The sequence below is a fragment of the Centroberyx affinis genome, unplaced genomic scaffold (assembly GCF_046629955.1).
Source record: "Centroberyx affinis isolate AG114_WGS23_722 - 3 ecotype Tasmania unplaced genomic scaffold, CSIRO-AGI_Caff_v1 ptg001176l_1, whole genome shotgun sequence".
In the NCBI taxonomy this organism is placed as follows: Eukaryota; Metazoa; Chordata; class Actinopteri; order Beryciformes; family Berycidae; genus Centroberyx; species Centroberyx affinis.
In genome coordinates, this window is record NW_027279705.1 from 1 (window position 1) to 17,204 (window position 17,204).

The 17,204-nt window shown below is 37.0% G+C and overlaps 1 protein-coding gene across 1 annotated transcript; it reads left to right on the forward strand.

The window, feature by feature from the left end:
* Window positions 1-272: 272 nt before the first annotated feature.
* LOC139648244 (rho guanine nucleotide exchange factor 10-like protein) lies at window positions 273-14,953 on the forward strand (the record flags this gene model as incomplete). Its single annotated transcript, XM_071524306.1, has 5 exons — window positions 273-430; window positions 4,438-4,580; window positions 11,162-11,333; window positions 12,937-13,059; window positions 14,242-14,953. Coding segments are annotated over 5 exons (1,210 nt in total), but the record flags the coding sequence as incomplete, so codon positions are not given.
* Window positions 14,954-17,204: the final 2,251 nt, after the last annotated feature.

Consider the following 17,204-nt stretch of genomic DNA (forward strand, 5'->3'; position numbering starts at 1 on the left):
GTCATCTTTATTAACAATAAAATAACGTATAAATTAATACCTTAGTTAACATGAACACCATTAGTAAATTACACACTGTTAATTACCCTTATTAAACATTAACTAACCCTTATTAAGCATTAACTAACCCTTAACTTATTGTACCCTTATTGTAAAGTGCTACCCAGTAACAAAGGCTTTATTTATTCAACACACTGTACTTCCTCAAATCGGCCTTTCACTTTGTTTGCAGTGTTCACTTATTAATCCAGTGCGTCTCCTGATCTTCCCAGAATCTCTGTGTACAGTAGCATTGACACAGCTGTCCAGTGCCTGTCGACCTTCTCCAGTCCTGGCGGCTGTCCAGTTCTCTGCCTGAAACACTCGCTGTCTTTCCTGTTCACTGGACTGGCCAATGGGAAGGTGGCTGTCTACCAGAGAAAGACTGGAGGTGAGTGCATCTGACTTCTTTTTTTTTTAATACTTTTTTCTGTTTTATAACACAGTAAACATGAGGTCACTCAGTTACATTGGATGATGAACATAGGAGTCATAGAATGGTACACTTTCATTCACATTCACTTTTGTGTTTCACAATTGCAATTACTATAGTTTCAGTTGTCAGACTCTTTGTTAGACAGGTATGTATCCCATTTAGCCCAGTACTCCTCTCCCCTTTCTTCTGTAATCTTAAACTGAATGTCCTACGTTCCATACTGTATATGCTGTTTACAATATCTATCCATTGGTCCAGGGTGGGAGGCTCTTTAAGAAGCCAGCGTCTTGTAATTACCTTCTTGCTTGCTACCATGAGAATTTTTAGTAAATATTTGTCTCTGATATCCAGTTCCTTAGATATGTTTCCTAAGTAGAGAGAGAGAGACAAGTGAACTCAATATCAAATCCTAATATACTCTTGATGTGATGCTGGTTTACATGTTACACAGAGTAAAGAGACCAGGGTCCAGATTCACTGAAGTTGCGCTGCAAGGGCAGTCTTTTTTTGGCATTGTCCTTATATTAGAATATTATGGCAAGACATCTCTAGATTTTTAATTGATAATGTTTATAAGGATTTTGTGATAATTTTTTTATGATCAACACTTTATTTGGTTTTTAAACAGACATAACAACCTTAAACAATGGGCAATTGTAGAAACAGAGATAAGAACTTAAATCATACATTTAAAAAAATATATACATATATATACAAAAAAAATACATCAAAATAATAGAGTACAAAATAAATAATTATGTTTAAAAAAAAAAAAAAGGCGAGGGATTATAATGGCAGCATAGGGGTTCAGGGCCATAGCAATGTGAAGCATATTCAATGTGTTAGGAAAAACAAATAAATTGCAAATAAAAGGGCTGTTGCCTGATTGTGAGAGGTTTCAAGAGCCTTTAATATGACTAAGGTATCTGTTCCATTTCAGACTATATCTATCTACCTGATTATTGATTTTGTGATAAATTTAATAATTCTGTTTCACTTACATTTCACTGTTTCACTTACATTTATGGTAGTATTCCATAAATTTCCTTTATTTCTTGTGGTTGTCAAGGAATGTGAACAAGTTTAGTAATAATAATAAGTCAATAAGTTTAATTCAAACATCAAAGCCTAAGAAAGCTGTGAAACCTTAGAAATATCTAACACAAAACGATTTTTTTTTTTTTAATTTCTCTTACAAACATGACTCAATCTCCACCACATTTTACACACAGCATGATGAGCTGCTTACATCATGCCTCTTTCACAGATTTTTGATACTGATAACCACTTGGCCTTGCCGCATGAATAAAGCTGATGACAAAGATGCACAAACAGAAAGGGAGGCATAATTCCTAAATGCTTCATGTTAGAGCAATCAAATTTGGCAAATAGGTTTGAAATCTCCCTCACTGCTGAGGCGAAAAATAAACTATCAGCCAGTCCTATATTATGGCTATTACACAGAATTTTGATATTCTTAGCCATTTAGCTGTGAAAGACTAAGAATTTGACGGTGAAGTCATGCAAACAAGAAATTGGAAACCACCTCACCTGCAATTGCAGAACTTGAAAGAACCAAAATGTTATATCTTTGAGATATGATGTTTCCAAAATGATGAAGCAAGCTTATATTCTCACTGTCAAATAATTTGCCCCATGGGCTTGGAAACCCCACTAATGGCCACCTACAGCTGTATTTTGTTATTTTTTCTTTCTCTGCCTTGGTGTTTAGTTTAGAAGCTGTAGGTATAATCTGGGTATACTTAACACTGCGGTATGATGGCAATTTGCAATACAATTTATGGTAACACTTTACAATAAGGGTACACCAAGTTAAGGGTTAGTTAATGCTTAATAAGCATTAACTAACCCTTAATTAACAGTTAACTAATGTGTAATTTACTAATGTGTTCATGTTAACTAAGGTATTCATTTATACATTATTTAATAGTTTATAAAGATGACTATTAAATAATGTATACATTAATACCTTAGTTAACATGAACACCATTAGTAAATGATTACCTGACACATTAGTTAACTGTTAATTAAGGGTTATTATTTATTAGTATTATTTAGGCTTATTAAGCATTAACTAACCCTTAACTTAGTGACTCTTATTGTAAAGTGTTACCCAATTTATACTGGAGTTTATTTCATCACAGTATAGGCCTGCCTGCTGCACAACGCAAATGCCTACATAATAGTGTGAAGCGCTTACAAAACGGCATTTTGATGTTATTTTTAAAACACTGTATTTATGCTAGGCTGCTATCCAATAGAGTGGGATGCTAATGCGTATGGCAGGATCTCTAGGCTTTACATTATTGGCATCTACATCCTACACTGTCAAGACTTTCAGCAATACAGTGTTGTACCATGTGTATAGGTAGACATGCTTTCTGGCTTACAATGATTGTTGTAAACACTCGAAACAGCAAACATAACTTCATGTGTGTACGCCTTCAGTAGACAAAGAGCTGAGGCAACTCTTTGGAGAAAATGAACAGCTTGATATCTGGTTGGAGTTTTTGTGGGAGAGAAAATGAAATATTAGACAGACAGATGACTTTTGCATGTAAAATTTGCATCAGTGCACATGTATTTATCAATCACAACAACTGCTATTGATTAATACATGGGCATTGAGGACACACACAAAGGCATGCAAAAGTATTTTCTTTAGTGCTCCCCTGTAGCAACTCATAATGTAATAATTGCACATATTGTAATAAATGTGCATAGGCCTAATGCAATTTTTTTTTTTTAATTTAATGAAAACTCAAAATGTAATAAAGTGGCAGTGAAGTAGTGAAATTCTGGACACACACTTGCAGATAATTTAATAAGTCCTTACCTGGGACTCAACCGAGCCACATCCCAAAATCATAATTTGAATGGAACCTGGCTATGGCTATTTTGAGTGGCATATTTGATGGAGAACTTTGTTATACATGTTTTCAAAAAATAACACCTATGAACACTTCTGAATAGTTGATCAGAAGTTTTCCATCAAGGCAGGCACCCATTAAAATTATGATTTTGAAGTTATTATTTTATTTAAAAAAGATTAAACTTTGAAATTAATTTACACACATAAAACGTAATAACTTCTTACATCTGCCAATATGTTATGTTATGTGTCCAGCTTTTTACTACATTATGAGCACTTTATTACAATAAAAGTTTTTATTACATTTTTAAAAAAAAAACATTTTGTGCAGTTCTTTCAATATGTGAAGCTATTATTATTTATCTTTCTATTTTCCTTGATTTGATTCTTTTTATGCAATGCATTTTGCTTGTTCTTTTATATGAATTGTATCTTTTTATCTGTCTTTTATCTGCCTTCTATCTGCCGTCTTTTATCTGCCTTCTATTGATGTAAAGCACTTTGAGCTGCATGTTGTGTATGAAAGGTGCTATACAAATAAAGGTTATTATTATTAATATTATTATTACATTACTACATATCACCTTTTCAACTATCAACTCAGAACATCAGAAGTCAAGTCAACTTTATCTCTATTGCACCTTGAACGCACTTTGTAACAAAGCACTTCACATGGTTAAAAGAAAAAAGAGAACAGAACAAGAAACAAGTGAAACAGACAACAAAGACCAAGCACATTTAAAAATAATAATAATAATAATAAAAAGTGGATTGTATATTTGACAGGAAGCCAGTGAAGAACTCCAGCAGACGACTGACATGGAATCTAGCTTCTGTATTTTGAATCAGCTGCAGCCATGAAAAGCCTTTACAATACAGGGAGTTATTATAGTCCAGTCTATAAGAAATAAAAGCATAACCTTTTCCAGGTTGCTAAAAGACTGAAATGATTTGATTTTTGAATCATCTCTCAGATGGAGAAAGAGGCTAGATTACTCTCCAGAAAATGTTATTGCTCTCTAGAAAATGTTTCTACATCCAAGATGAAACATGGATTGTTTCCTTTCAGAGATGCTGTGGGACGTTGAGTCCTGCAGGCTGGTGTCCCTGGGCACTGAGCCAGTCTGCAGCCTGCTGACACTAGTGGACACTGTATGGGCCAGTTGTGGCAACAAGGTCACCGTGATCCAGGGATCCACCCTCCACACCCAGGTAGGCGGCTTCATTAACCAAATGACCTGGCCCGAATCTATGGAGGACCACAAGTGTCACGGAAATAGTAATAAAGCATTTCATTAATTAATAACTGATTGTACAATAAAAATAGGCATTAATCAATTTGTTTACAAATTAATTCATTAATCTATAAATAAATAGACTAAATTACGAAGTAAGTCATTTAGCTGCTCCTTTTTATGGAGGACCACTATCTTCTTGGCACCTAAACAGTGTTGGAAAAGATAGCTAGGGTATGAGGCGGGTGCGGCTCTCTAACCAATCAGAGAGCTTGTTACATCCCATGGCTAATTTGCATTGTTTTACCTCGTTTTACCAGCGCAAGGCCCAAAGTGTCATGGAAAGGCTAAATGGAGAAGCTAAATGACTAAGCAAATCGAATAGCTAATAGGAAAAGGAAAAGCAGCGGGGAAATGGAAATGCAAATGGGAAAGGAAATTGCCCTTTTAAATGCCTGATTAAAATCTGTATTCTTAATTCAATTTGTGAATCCAGTTATTTATTTCTCTTTTTAAACTGCATTTTCAAATAGATTTTTAAATTCCATTATTTATTTATGAATTCATTAATGTATTTTTAAATGATGTACTTATTGACTGTTTTATGGTTGTTTTTGTAAATTGCTTTTTAATTTGAACTATTGATGGATTAATATTTCATTTGTAAATTCTTTTTATAATTCCTCTTTTTATTGTCTATTAAAATATCAGATAATGAATTACTTTGTAATTTAGTCTACAAATAGATTAATAAATTAATTTGTAAAGACATTTATTAATGCCTATTTTTATTGTACAATTTGTTATTAATTAATTAAATTTTTTATTACTATTTTCTTGACACTTGTGGTCCTCCATACCAATCAAGGCAGAGGACTAGAAAGAAATACAGCAGCGTAGTGGAGGAAGACAGCTGAGGAGAGCGGAGGCGGAGGGGAAAGGGGTACATGGGAGGGAAAGAAAGAGGTGGCAATAAGGAGAGAAGCAGAAAAGGAAGAAAGAAAAAGAGTCTCTTTCAAGAAGTTTTTTAATCTCTTTCAGATACAAAGTTTAGAGTGTTTGCTCTCTAGTTTCATATTTTGAGAAAAAAAAGAGGTGATGTCCACAAATCTAGAAACCACCTGTCAAAAATCATCAAAAATCATCAGGGCACGCGTGAAATCTGTTTTGACTGGATTTTGGCGGATAGGATTTTCATTATTGTATAGCAGCAATTTTGAGTATAGAGCCATGTTTTCACAAACATGGCTGCCGTACTTCCGCAGGGTATAGCTCTGTTCTCACCATTGCCAGCAATGTTAATATGCCCATAACTCTGTCTATGATCACTTATTTTGTGTTTCAACACAGTGTATAACACAATACAGGGGTTGTCATTGACATATCTTTCTGTTTTTGTTGTCAGACGACTGTGCAAGTAACTGTGATCGAGGGTCACAAAATGCTAACTGGCTAACGAAGGCTAATGGTAATTTCTGTGCTGTTAGCATTTTGTGACCCTCGATCAAATCACTTTTTTATAGTTAAGCAGCTGTCTGACAACAGAAACATAAAGATATGTCAGTGCAACAACCTGTATTGTGTTTAAAAACACAAAATAAGTACTCACACAGTTATGGGCGACAGAAAGTTGGCTTTTTAACATTCCTGGCAATGGTGAGAACCTACAGTATACCCTGTGGAAGTACGGCAGCCATGATTGTGAAAAAGGTCTATCGAAGGTGTTCAGCTCTTGGGCAGCAGTAGCTGTAAACAGCATAGTTGCATTCATAAATGTACAACTTGGCTCTTGGCTCTCAACAGAATTGAATAGACATGGCTACTTTCTGTGCTGTTTTTTGATTGGGAACTGATCATTTCACCACAGATGCAGTACATCTGATCAATTCTGTGTTTAGGCCTAGAAAATGTAAGCTTGTTGACAAGCTAGTATCTGGTTAGCTAACATGCTGGTGGCCAATTTTGACACACTCTTTGATGCAATTTACAGTTTTCTAGTCTTCTACAGTTTCCTTCCTACTGTAAGTGAAATCATACATACATCATAGAAAACATAAAAATTCAATTGCATATCAAAGAGTGTGTCTGTCCAGAATTGGCCACCGGCTATCTCTATCTATCTTTTTCTAGCCTGGTTGTTATATATTTAGACAATATTTGTGCCCAGCCAGTCCCCCAGTGGACGTCCATGATGGAGTTGACTTTAAACTGTTTTTGTAAATTGCTTACTTTTATTACTTTTATTGTGCGCGGTGTCACTTCATCGATGGTGTAGCTGAGTTGACTCAGGATGGACAGGTAGACACATTTGGGACTTTAAAAGTACAGATGAAAACAAAAAGGAATTATGCGCTTTATAAAGAAATGAAAGAACTGAACACCACACTGCAGTAAGTGCAGTAAATATGTGCATGGTGAAAGCCACAGCATGGCTGATATGAGTTGGTTTTCAATTTAATTTCTTTTGAATTTATTAAATAAAGGCTGTTTTTGAGTCCCTCTGAACTTATGTTTCACTGAAAGCAACAACCCCAAATGGTAACCTTCAACAAATACCTCCACCCACAGAATCACACAGAAGCATGTTTGTCTATGTCTGAGATCCACAAATGCCTTTTCGATTCACAAATAAAAACTGGATTCACAAATGCCTGTTCGAAAGTTGTAAATATTAGGAAGATATTCACAAATGCTTTTCATTTATTTGTAAATTGATTTAATGTATTCACAGATATTTTTTTATTTGTGGAATTTGTTTGTGTATTTGCGGATCCGTTTTATATTTGCAAAATATTTTTGTGAGTTTACAAATCTTTTTTTTGTATTTGTGGAAGGTGATTTATATTTACACATTACACATTTACACACGGATTGTCGATCTGTTCACACAAATAATATTGAGACAAATCTATCTCCATATTTTTACCACAGGGCCTTGGTCTGCCAGGGCAGCCAGAATCAACTGTGTTATTAATTATATACTCCCCAATAAAGATCAAAGTAAAAGTGTTATTATCATGAAAATTTTAATTCAACTATAAATCCTCACACTTTAGCTGTGATTTTAATCTCCCATAATCCTTTTCGTATTCAAATGTATTTTGATGACATCACACAACAAAGGAGCTTACTTTGGGATTCTTTGGGGTTTGCATGATTGTAGTGAGTAAAACTACACTGACTTTAAAAACTCCACCTGTTGACACCAAAGTGCTGTGGTAGCACAGTGTTGTTGTAGCTAAGAGAACTGCTAAACAAAATTTTCAATTCATGTGTTGACTTAGCCACTATGGTTAGAAAATCACCAAGCTACTTCCTGCAATGTGAATGCACTGCTCTTCAAACTCATGATGCTCTTAACAAGTTTTTATGCTATTAAAACCATATTGTATTGAAAAGTCCTAGATATTTAGTTTTCTTTAAGATATTAAATTGATACTGGACTCTTGATTTGTTCTGACTTGACTTGCTGTTCTACATTTAGACTTGAGACTCGACATTAATGACATGGACTTGACTTGGACTTGACTTTGTAATCTACATTTAGACTTTGGATTGACTTGAGACTTGTTTAGACTTGGAACTCGGAACACACCTCTGGTATTTGAGAAAATAAAAATGAAATTTCATGTGTGTCTCAGATTTGGGTGTCAGGAATTGGCCAGTGGTACATGACCTACTGCTTTCTCCATAGAAGAGATAGGCAGCCGATCAACTAGGGAGTGAGAGAGCTGAAATCACATTCAAATGAAATGATCATTAATTAATTAACTGATCATATATTAGTCTTGTCTCTTTTGTTGATTTCATATCAAATTAACTGGAGACACCTTGTGCCAAAAAGTCATTACTGATTGGTTACTGCAGACAGGCCTGCTGGACTAGTTTTTGCCAGAGGCTGGTTAAATTACTTTCGCTTGTAATAAAATCATTTTCAATCAGTATTTAGTGTCAAATGATTAATATCTTAAAATTTAAAGATTAAAATGAATATCTCAAAAGTAGCCGTGTAATAAGCTTCGTGTTGGCTCTTCAATCACCCTATTAAGGCGTATTTTTTATTTATAATAACTAGTGGTGTAACGGACCGTAGTTGATCCATGATCGTACAGATCCCCCCCCACGGTTCGGCACGCATGTGAACCGTGGATTAATTGCAAAGTTTAACCATCATAGTGTGAAATACAGTTTTACTGCCGCTGCTACTTTTTAAAGTAATAATTCCCTAAATCTTGATGCAGAGTTGCAGTGAAAAGATACAGACAAGACAGACAAGACAGACAAGACAGCCTGCTGTGTTTTACTCTGAAGCGCAATGATTGCGTTAGGGAAGAAAATGAAAGGAAGAGCAACTGATTTAAAAGCCGTCGCTTTCGCCTCCATTGAGTGAAATCCCGTAGGCTTTGACTTCAGGCATTTTCAGTGGTATAACTTGAAAACTGGGCATGTCATCATGCTTGTCATCATTGAAATAGATCACAAGATTGTGATGTTTATTTCAACTTCGGCAATATGCTGCCTTCCCTTCACACACAGCTCCGCTCGGAGAGGCTCCAGTCTCTCTGCCCGTCTGTGGCACAGCCTTCAGTGTTGATAGGCTGTTACTCGTGATGTGTAACCAATGAGATAGTGCTGTGGGCGGGACATTGAGCGAGACTACAGAGTAGTGACTACAGAAAGAGAGAGGCGGCTGCATCAGAGCCAAAGTAGTAGTAATAATAATAATGATAATAATAATAATAACCTTTATTTGTATAGCACCTTTCATACACAACATGCAGCTCAAAGTACTTTACATCAATAGAAGGCAGATAAAAGACAAATAAAAAGCTAAAATTCATATAAAAGAACAAGAAAAATGCATTGCATCAAAAGAATCAAATCAAGAGTAGCACATTTTTAAATTAATTTAACCCTAACCTTTTTTTTTTTTTTGCTGATCCGAAAAATGATCCGATCCGTGACTCAAAACCATTATACGATCCGAACCGTGAGTTTTGTGATCCGTTGCACCCCTAATAATAACCGGCTCACTGTACATTATTACTTACCTAACACTACATGTCATCACCATGAATGTACGTTTCACTTCTTCAATCATACTTGACTATGTCCTTGCCAGTGGCTCACTTGACTAGCCTCCTACACTTCACAAAAACCAACTATCACAAGCTGTCAGCTGTAATTCCTCACAGTGATGTCATTCTGATAGAGAGTCTGCTAGTTTATGTTGGGCATCAGGTGTACAAGGGAGGTGTATTTGCTGCAGAGGGCCCCCGGGGGCCCCCGACACTCCTTCTGTTTGATGTTGACTGACAGATGAGCCAGTCTCTGGAGCGAACAGGCTGTCAGAAGTATCACATCTCCTCTCTTTCCACCTCCAGACTTGATGACTGAAGTACAGTCTCTGGGGGAAGGCTGGAATGTATTGTGTGTTCACGTGTGTGTGTGTGTGTGTGTGTGTGCGCGCGTGCACTTGTGTGTGTTCAGTATGTGACCTCTCTGATACTCGAGTATGTAGGCTTTGTGAAATTGTTAAAACATTAATTTGCTTTCCAATGAAAAACCTCTTAGTGAAAAAGCTTTTCAGTGGATGAATTGATGGAGAATTCACTCTCCAGCTCTGGCACATATGAGAGTTAGAGAGATATACAGGTTTGCTGATGTATTAGGCCAATATTGGCTTATTAAAAATGTTGTCCACCTCCAACAAGATGGATGTAATGCTGTTTGTTTGATCACATATTTATTGTAGAATGGATCAATACCTCACTGGTTGTCTATGGGAAACCCTTAAACTGAACTGATTCTAATGAGAGTTTTAGTGTCCTATAGCCTAAATGCTGTTTCAGATGCCACCCTGACAAGAATACAGTTCTGGGGGAAACACTGAATACTTGAATTTTTTGGCATGAAAATATCATAAATATCAGCTATTGCTAGTTTCAATCCAATCCATTTTAGTTCTACCTTGACTACTCAAATAGCAATTATAGCTGCTAGCAATGTGGCAGCCAGGAGCAGCTTGGCTGTTTAGTTGTGAAAAAAAAAAAAAGGAGGAGAAAAAAATTGAAAAAGGAGAAAGAAAAGGAAGAAGAAGAGGAGGAGGAAGAAGTCCGTGAAAATTGAGTATAAAGTAAGAGTTTGAAGTAGCTGGTTATAGGACCGCCTAATAACTACTTTTTGTTTAAGGTCAACGTCATGACTAGAGTTTATTAAAATATATGCAGTCCACTTCTGTACCAATAATACGTCAGGACAGGAGATCACATTGTTTTCAGCATCTCATTATCTCTGTCTGTCTCTATCCCTCTCTCAATTCAATTCACACTGCTTTATTGGCGTATTTAATAAGATAAGATATTTCCCACATTGTCAAAGCAATTATTGTCAAAGAAATTGGTACAGGCGCAAAATTCAACATGAGAACATACATTACATCATGGCTGGACACATTACGATGGCTGGACCGCTAGAGAAATCTCTCTCTCTCTCTCTCTCTCTCTCTCTCTCTCTCTCTCTCTCTCTCTCTCTCTCTCTCTCTCTCTCTCTATACAGAGTTTTGAAGCCCACCCGGAGCCAAGGGCCAGCATTAGCCACATGGTTCATTCTGGTGGAGGGGTTTGGATGGCCTTCACCCAGGGCTCCTCCATCCACCTGTTTCACACCGAGACCCTGGAGCAACTGCAGGAAGTCAACATCTCCACCCGCTCCGCCCATCTGACACCAGGCAAGAGCAGAGGACCGACCGGGTTTACACCGACACATGGGCTTGATGTTGGCCTTCTGTTAAAAATCAGCTGTGGTCCAGGCAGTGTCGTTCACAGCAGAGAGTTCTAGTGTCTGATGGTTTAAATGCCGTTTCAGAGGATTTTCCACCCTGACAAGAATAAGACTCTGGGGGAAACACTGAATACTTGGGCTGTTTTTGCTTGAAAATTGACAAATTTAAAGCTATTGAATTGTTGTGTAGTGGAAGCTTCATCTTAATGACCAGAACGGGTTTCGCTCAATGGTCAAACTGAACATTTATTCTCCAACATGCTGCAGTTTTACAGAAAGGGGAGAGAGACATCTTGAACACACACACAAGCGACAAAGCATAGGGCAGCTATTTCCTTGAAACTTCAAAATAAAAGCATCTCTGTCTGTAGCTTGAAACAAGGTATTTCAAAGTAAATAAATCCATAGTAACATTGAATAATTACCATTACCAGGTTTATCATGACGTGTCACATTTACTGTAAATACTATAACTGTAAATACTGTAAATAGTACATCTTTTATATTTCTTGATATACAGTTTAAACTAAACATTAATTCCTTTATTTAATTACTTAAATCAAACAATTCACAACAGAATATTGGCACAAGCGATCGGCTGTCAGCAGCTTCAACCCAAAAATTTTGGTATCGGTATGTTGACATCTAACGTATCTACTGTTACATTGTTGGTTGCATGCATGACTGAGATAGATCTTGCTTAGTGATACGAGTAGTAGTATTATGAAAAGTAGCATTAGTAATAGCATGGATTATGATTTTACCAGCTGGACACATACTGGTGGAAGTTCTATGGTCTCAATTTAAAAAAGTCATCTGGTATATTGAAGCATTACAACCAGATTATGAGCCCATTAGAAACATAAACTTTTTTTTACAATATAATCATCAGACAAACATCAGAAAATTACCTGCAATTTAATGTCATTAACAATGTAGTTTCCCCATAAAGCACATTCCTTGCACATTGTATTCATTATATCAAGCTCTGATTATAATAATTATCATTCACTCAATGAATTTATGATGTACGGAAGAGGATTAGGGCCACATGTGAAAAATGTATTTGAGTTCTGAGTTTAAAGTCAAAATTCTGAGATTAAAATCAGAATTTTGGGAAAAAAGTCAGAATTCCGAGATTCTGAGATTGAAGTCAGAATTGTGAGATTACAGTCAGAATTCTAAATTTCAACTCAGAATTTTGAGAAAAAAGTCTTCTGAAAAAAAAAAGAATTGTGAGATTCTGAGATTAAAGTCGGAATTCTAAATTTAAAGTCAGAATTCTAAGTTTAAACTTAGAATTTTGAGAAAAAAGTCTTCTGAAAAAAAAAAAGAATTGTGAGATTCTAAGATTAAAGTCAGAATTCTGAGATTTTGAGAATTCTGACTTTAAACTCCCGCCCTTCCGTAATGATGCCTTATGAACACTTACAGTAAAATGTTACCCAAACATTATGTGTATATATTGCATCTGAGAGTAGATTAGTTATTCTTTTCATAGATTGGATTAGGGTTTAATTTTATTATCATTTGGTTTATGTGTATTGCAGGTCACGGTGAGGTTCGTGTCACCAGCTTGCTCATTTGCCAGGGCCTGCTGTGGGTGGGTACCAACCAGGGCGTCATCCTCACCTTTCCTGTACCCACACTGGAAGGTATCCCCAAGATTACAGGTCAGTACTGTTGAAGACATTTTGCCACTCATCCGAGAGGCTTCATCCGTTCTATTTAAGTAATATCTGCATTCATGCTGTCCATCATGAGCCTTTTTTTTTTTTTTTTTTTTTTTTACAGTTTTATTTTCCTTTAACAACTTTGTAATACATTCAGTGTGAAATACCAAAATACGTTCGCATGTTGTCCATTTTTATACCCCCCCGCCCACCCCCGACATACATAAACAAACGGCAAAATAGATCAAAGATGTAAACATAAATACACATACATTCATACAAACAAATAGACGTATATATTAGTCACGGTTGTCTATAGCCAATCTTGTAATTTGGTTTGAATAAGAATCAGTTATGGAAGAGTACACAGTTTTAGCGTCAGAAATGGTTGCCATGTCTTATAAAATTTACCTGTAGAGCCACCCAACCTACACTTTATTTTCTCCATGTGTAAAAACCTCATAAGTTCTCCAGCCCACTGGACATGTGTGGGAGAGGCCTCCTGCTTCCACTTCATAAGTATAAGGCGTCTAGCAATTAAGGAAGCAAAAGCAATAGCATTCGAGTAATGACTGGGAAGGAGCATGTCCTCTGGTACTACTCCGAAAATTGTAATCAAAGGGGAAGGGGTAAATTTGACTCCAAAAACCTCAGAAAATGTATCAAATATAGATGTCCAGTAATTATGAAGATCCAAAAAGTATGAATGAGGGACCCTGTTACTGTCTTACATCTCTTGCATAAGGGATCTGCCCCTGGATAAATCTTAGCCAACTTTTCTTTGGATAGATGAAGGCGGTGTGAGACCTTGAAATTGTAGGAGCCCATGTCTAGCACAAATTGAGGAAGAATGTACTCTTTGAAGAATGGACTGCCAATTGTAATCTGTTATTTCAGACTCCAAATCATCTTCCCAACTGGGATCTAATAGTGCAAAGAGAGGGAGAATGCAAAGTATCATATATCACTTTGATTACTCCTCTGTTGTGCATGTTTATGTCGAGAATTCTATCTAAAGTTGTTTCAGCTGGTAAATTGGGGAACTGGGGGTGTCTGCTACGCATGAAATTTCGAATTTGCAAATAACGGAAGACATCTCCACAAACACGTAAGTATTTAATGACAAGCATCATGTGTCAACTGTGACATTTTGGAATAAATGGAAATTGTTCTGTTCCTCAGGTAAAGGAATGACGTCTTTGAACGCTCACTGCGGCCCAGTTGACTTTATGGTGTCGACCTCCAGCACCCTGTCCCCTGACATGCTCAGACGAGACTCCGTCTGCAACGGCAGTGACCAGGGCACTGATGGAGGAGGAGGAGAAGGAGGAGGTAAAGGCGATGTGGGAGGAGACATGAAAGGAGGAACAGGAGGGGAGAGGCCGGAGCAGCGCGACTCCTCCCGAGACTCGGAGGCTCGCCCGTGCAGGGAGGACAAGCCCAAGGGTCACCTGCTGCAGTACCGCCTCCACTCCACCCGCCAGCTGCCCGGGAAGCTTCTGACAGCCCAGCCCGACCAGGAGCACCCAAAGGTCCCCCCGGAGTCGCCGGAGCACGGCCCGGAGGACTGCTCCATCTACGAACTGAGCGACGACCCCGACGTGTGGGTGAGGGGACGGCCCATAGGGTCGGGCAGGGGGTCGGAGGCCAGGCGCAGTAAAGTCACCTCAGCAGCTGTCTTCTCTGGTGGGAGAGGCTACCGCAGGATAGGGGAGAAAGCTTCAGGAGCCAACTGCATGGACTCAAGTGAAAGCACACTTATGGTTTGGCAGCTCCCACTAACTCTCAGCCAATGACAGGCTGGAAGATCTCCTAAATGACAGCGGTACTTGATAGATTTATGGACTGCAGTATGATACCCGGCAATGGCAGATTATTTCTAAGAAGTTTACAAGCTGGATTAATAGACAAATTACATTACTTCTAACCATGTAAAATGTTTCAATTAAGATATTGCATTAAACTGATTACTCCCAGGAATTGGAGTATTGGTGTGCATGTAAATATACTCCGTTAACCTGTTAAATATTGGAGCCAGGCATCTCAACCAGCTTTGTCATAATCAGAGTTAGGGCTGAACAATTAATAGAAATTTTATCGAAATCTCAATATGGCCTACTGCAATTTTCAGATCGCAGGAGGCGCAATATTTGTTAAAGGCGAAATGTGTGTCAAAATACCATTTTAAATTAAATATTGTCGCACTGCAGAGATGTCCTGGCCTACACATCATATTCTACAGACTTAAGAAAACATCTTTGTTTGGTACAGATCCCCGCAAAAATCACACCATAATCATTTTAATGAGTTTTTCAATGAAAATGAGAATAATGAGGTAAAAATTATCCTTCCCTCTAATATCGCAAATCATATCGCAATTGCAATATCAGTCACAATAATCGCAATTAGATATTTTTTTCAAAATCGTTCAGCCCTAATCAGAGTATGAACAGGTAATTCTAACATAGTTGTGACATTTACATGCATCGGCCCAAAACCAGGTTAGTAACCGGGTGAACGACGGAATTGTCTTTGCATGTAAACATAGCCAGGATGTCATATGGTCTGTTGATCAGCATGTGTTGAGCAGTGGCCATGGTAAGCTATGGGGCAATGTGCAGATCGTACTACTGAATGTATTGAGCAGTCCTAGGCCTAAATACTATTTAAAGAGTAACTAAACCCCACCCAAATCTGTGGTGAAGCCTGACACCTAATGGTGAAAAGTAGGGTACTGAACTGGCCATCCGCTATTGGCTGGTCTTTGTGCCAGGTGATGTCACCACCTGTTGTACTCTATGGAAGGTGTCAGGCTTTACCAAAGATTTGGGTTTGGGGTTTAGTTACTCTTTAAATGGGAATACCATTAAAACTGATGTTTAGCTTGTTATCGCGATATTCACGAAATATTGCAATATTTGATAATATTGACATCACCTAGCACAAAGACCAGCCAATAGCAGATGGCCAGTGCAGTACCCTACTTTTCACCATTAGGTGTCAGGCTTCACCAAAGATTTGGGTTTGGGGTTTAGATACTCTTTAAAAGGCACTCAAATACTTTTTGGAGGGATTAGTTTTACTCATAAAAGTGCAAATCCTACCCCTCTAAAACTGCAGGCACAGAAAATAAAAACAACAGTAATAACATAATAATATAATAATAGTAATAGTAGTTATGTTTGAAAGAGTTTTAATTTCTCTGTGTAGACCAATGTATGGTCACTGCTGCTGTATCTCTCTTTAGAGAAAAAAGGGAACTGGACTCACACCGTTTCTCATAAATCCATACTGTAACTGTGTGCAAATTTGCAACACAGCATACTCTATATAGACAAAATCCCTTGCCTCTTACCACCCCTCATCTCTTACTGTGATGTTTTGGATGTTTTGTGAGATTGATGTTATGATTTATTGTGCATTTCAGTAATTGTGAACATGTGAAGAAATGAAGGCGAGGCACCACAGGTGAATGGGGAAAAAAATCCCTTTCATCCCATTAGAAACAAGTTTTATACATCAAATGCGGACACAAATACAAACACTTTTTGTAATGTGAATTTTAATTATTTTGTTATTGTATTCAAATTAGCATTTTTTTTTTTTTTTATGTGTGAATTTGAATATTAGAATGCTTTAAAATGAGTGCATTTTTCTTGTTTTCATTCTGATGAATAACTAAATACTTGGTTATTTACAGATGGATTTGTAATTTTTTTTAAATTATTATTTACAAAATAGTGTAAATAGTGTATGGTACAAATGTCAGTTTCTTTTGCTAAATACAGTGTAAATGGTGTATGGTACAAATGTCAGAATTGTTTTGCAATTTTTTCGTGTTAAATACCCCATAAAATAGTAATGACAAACAATATCAGAAAAAGGTGTTTTGCATACAGGGAAGATGTCATTGTGAGAAAATAACCTTTCCAAACTAAATTTGTGCTTGGGGTACTTGATGCTTCTGTGATAAAAAAAAAAAAAACAAATTAACTATTTATAGTTGTTTTGTGTATAGATTGTTTTGTGTATTTTATCAGTAGTTATAGACACAAAATATTATATCTAAAAATGTACCAATCCAGCCAAAGTCCCCATTTCATCTGTGTTGCCTTGCCTTGATGGTAGAAATGTTGTAGCCATGC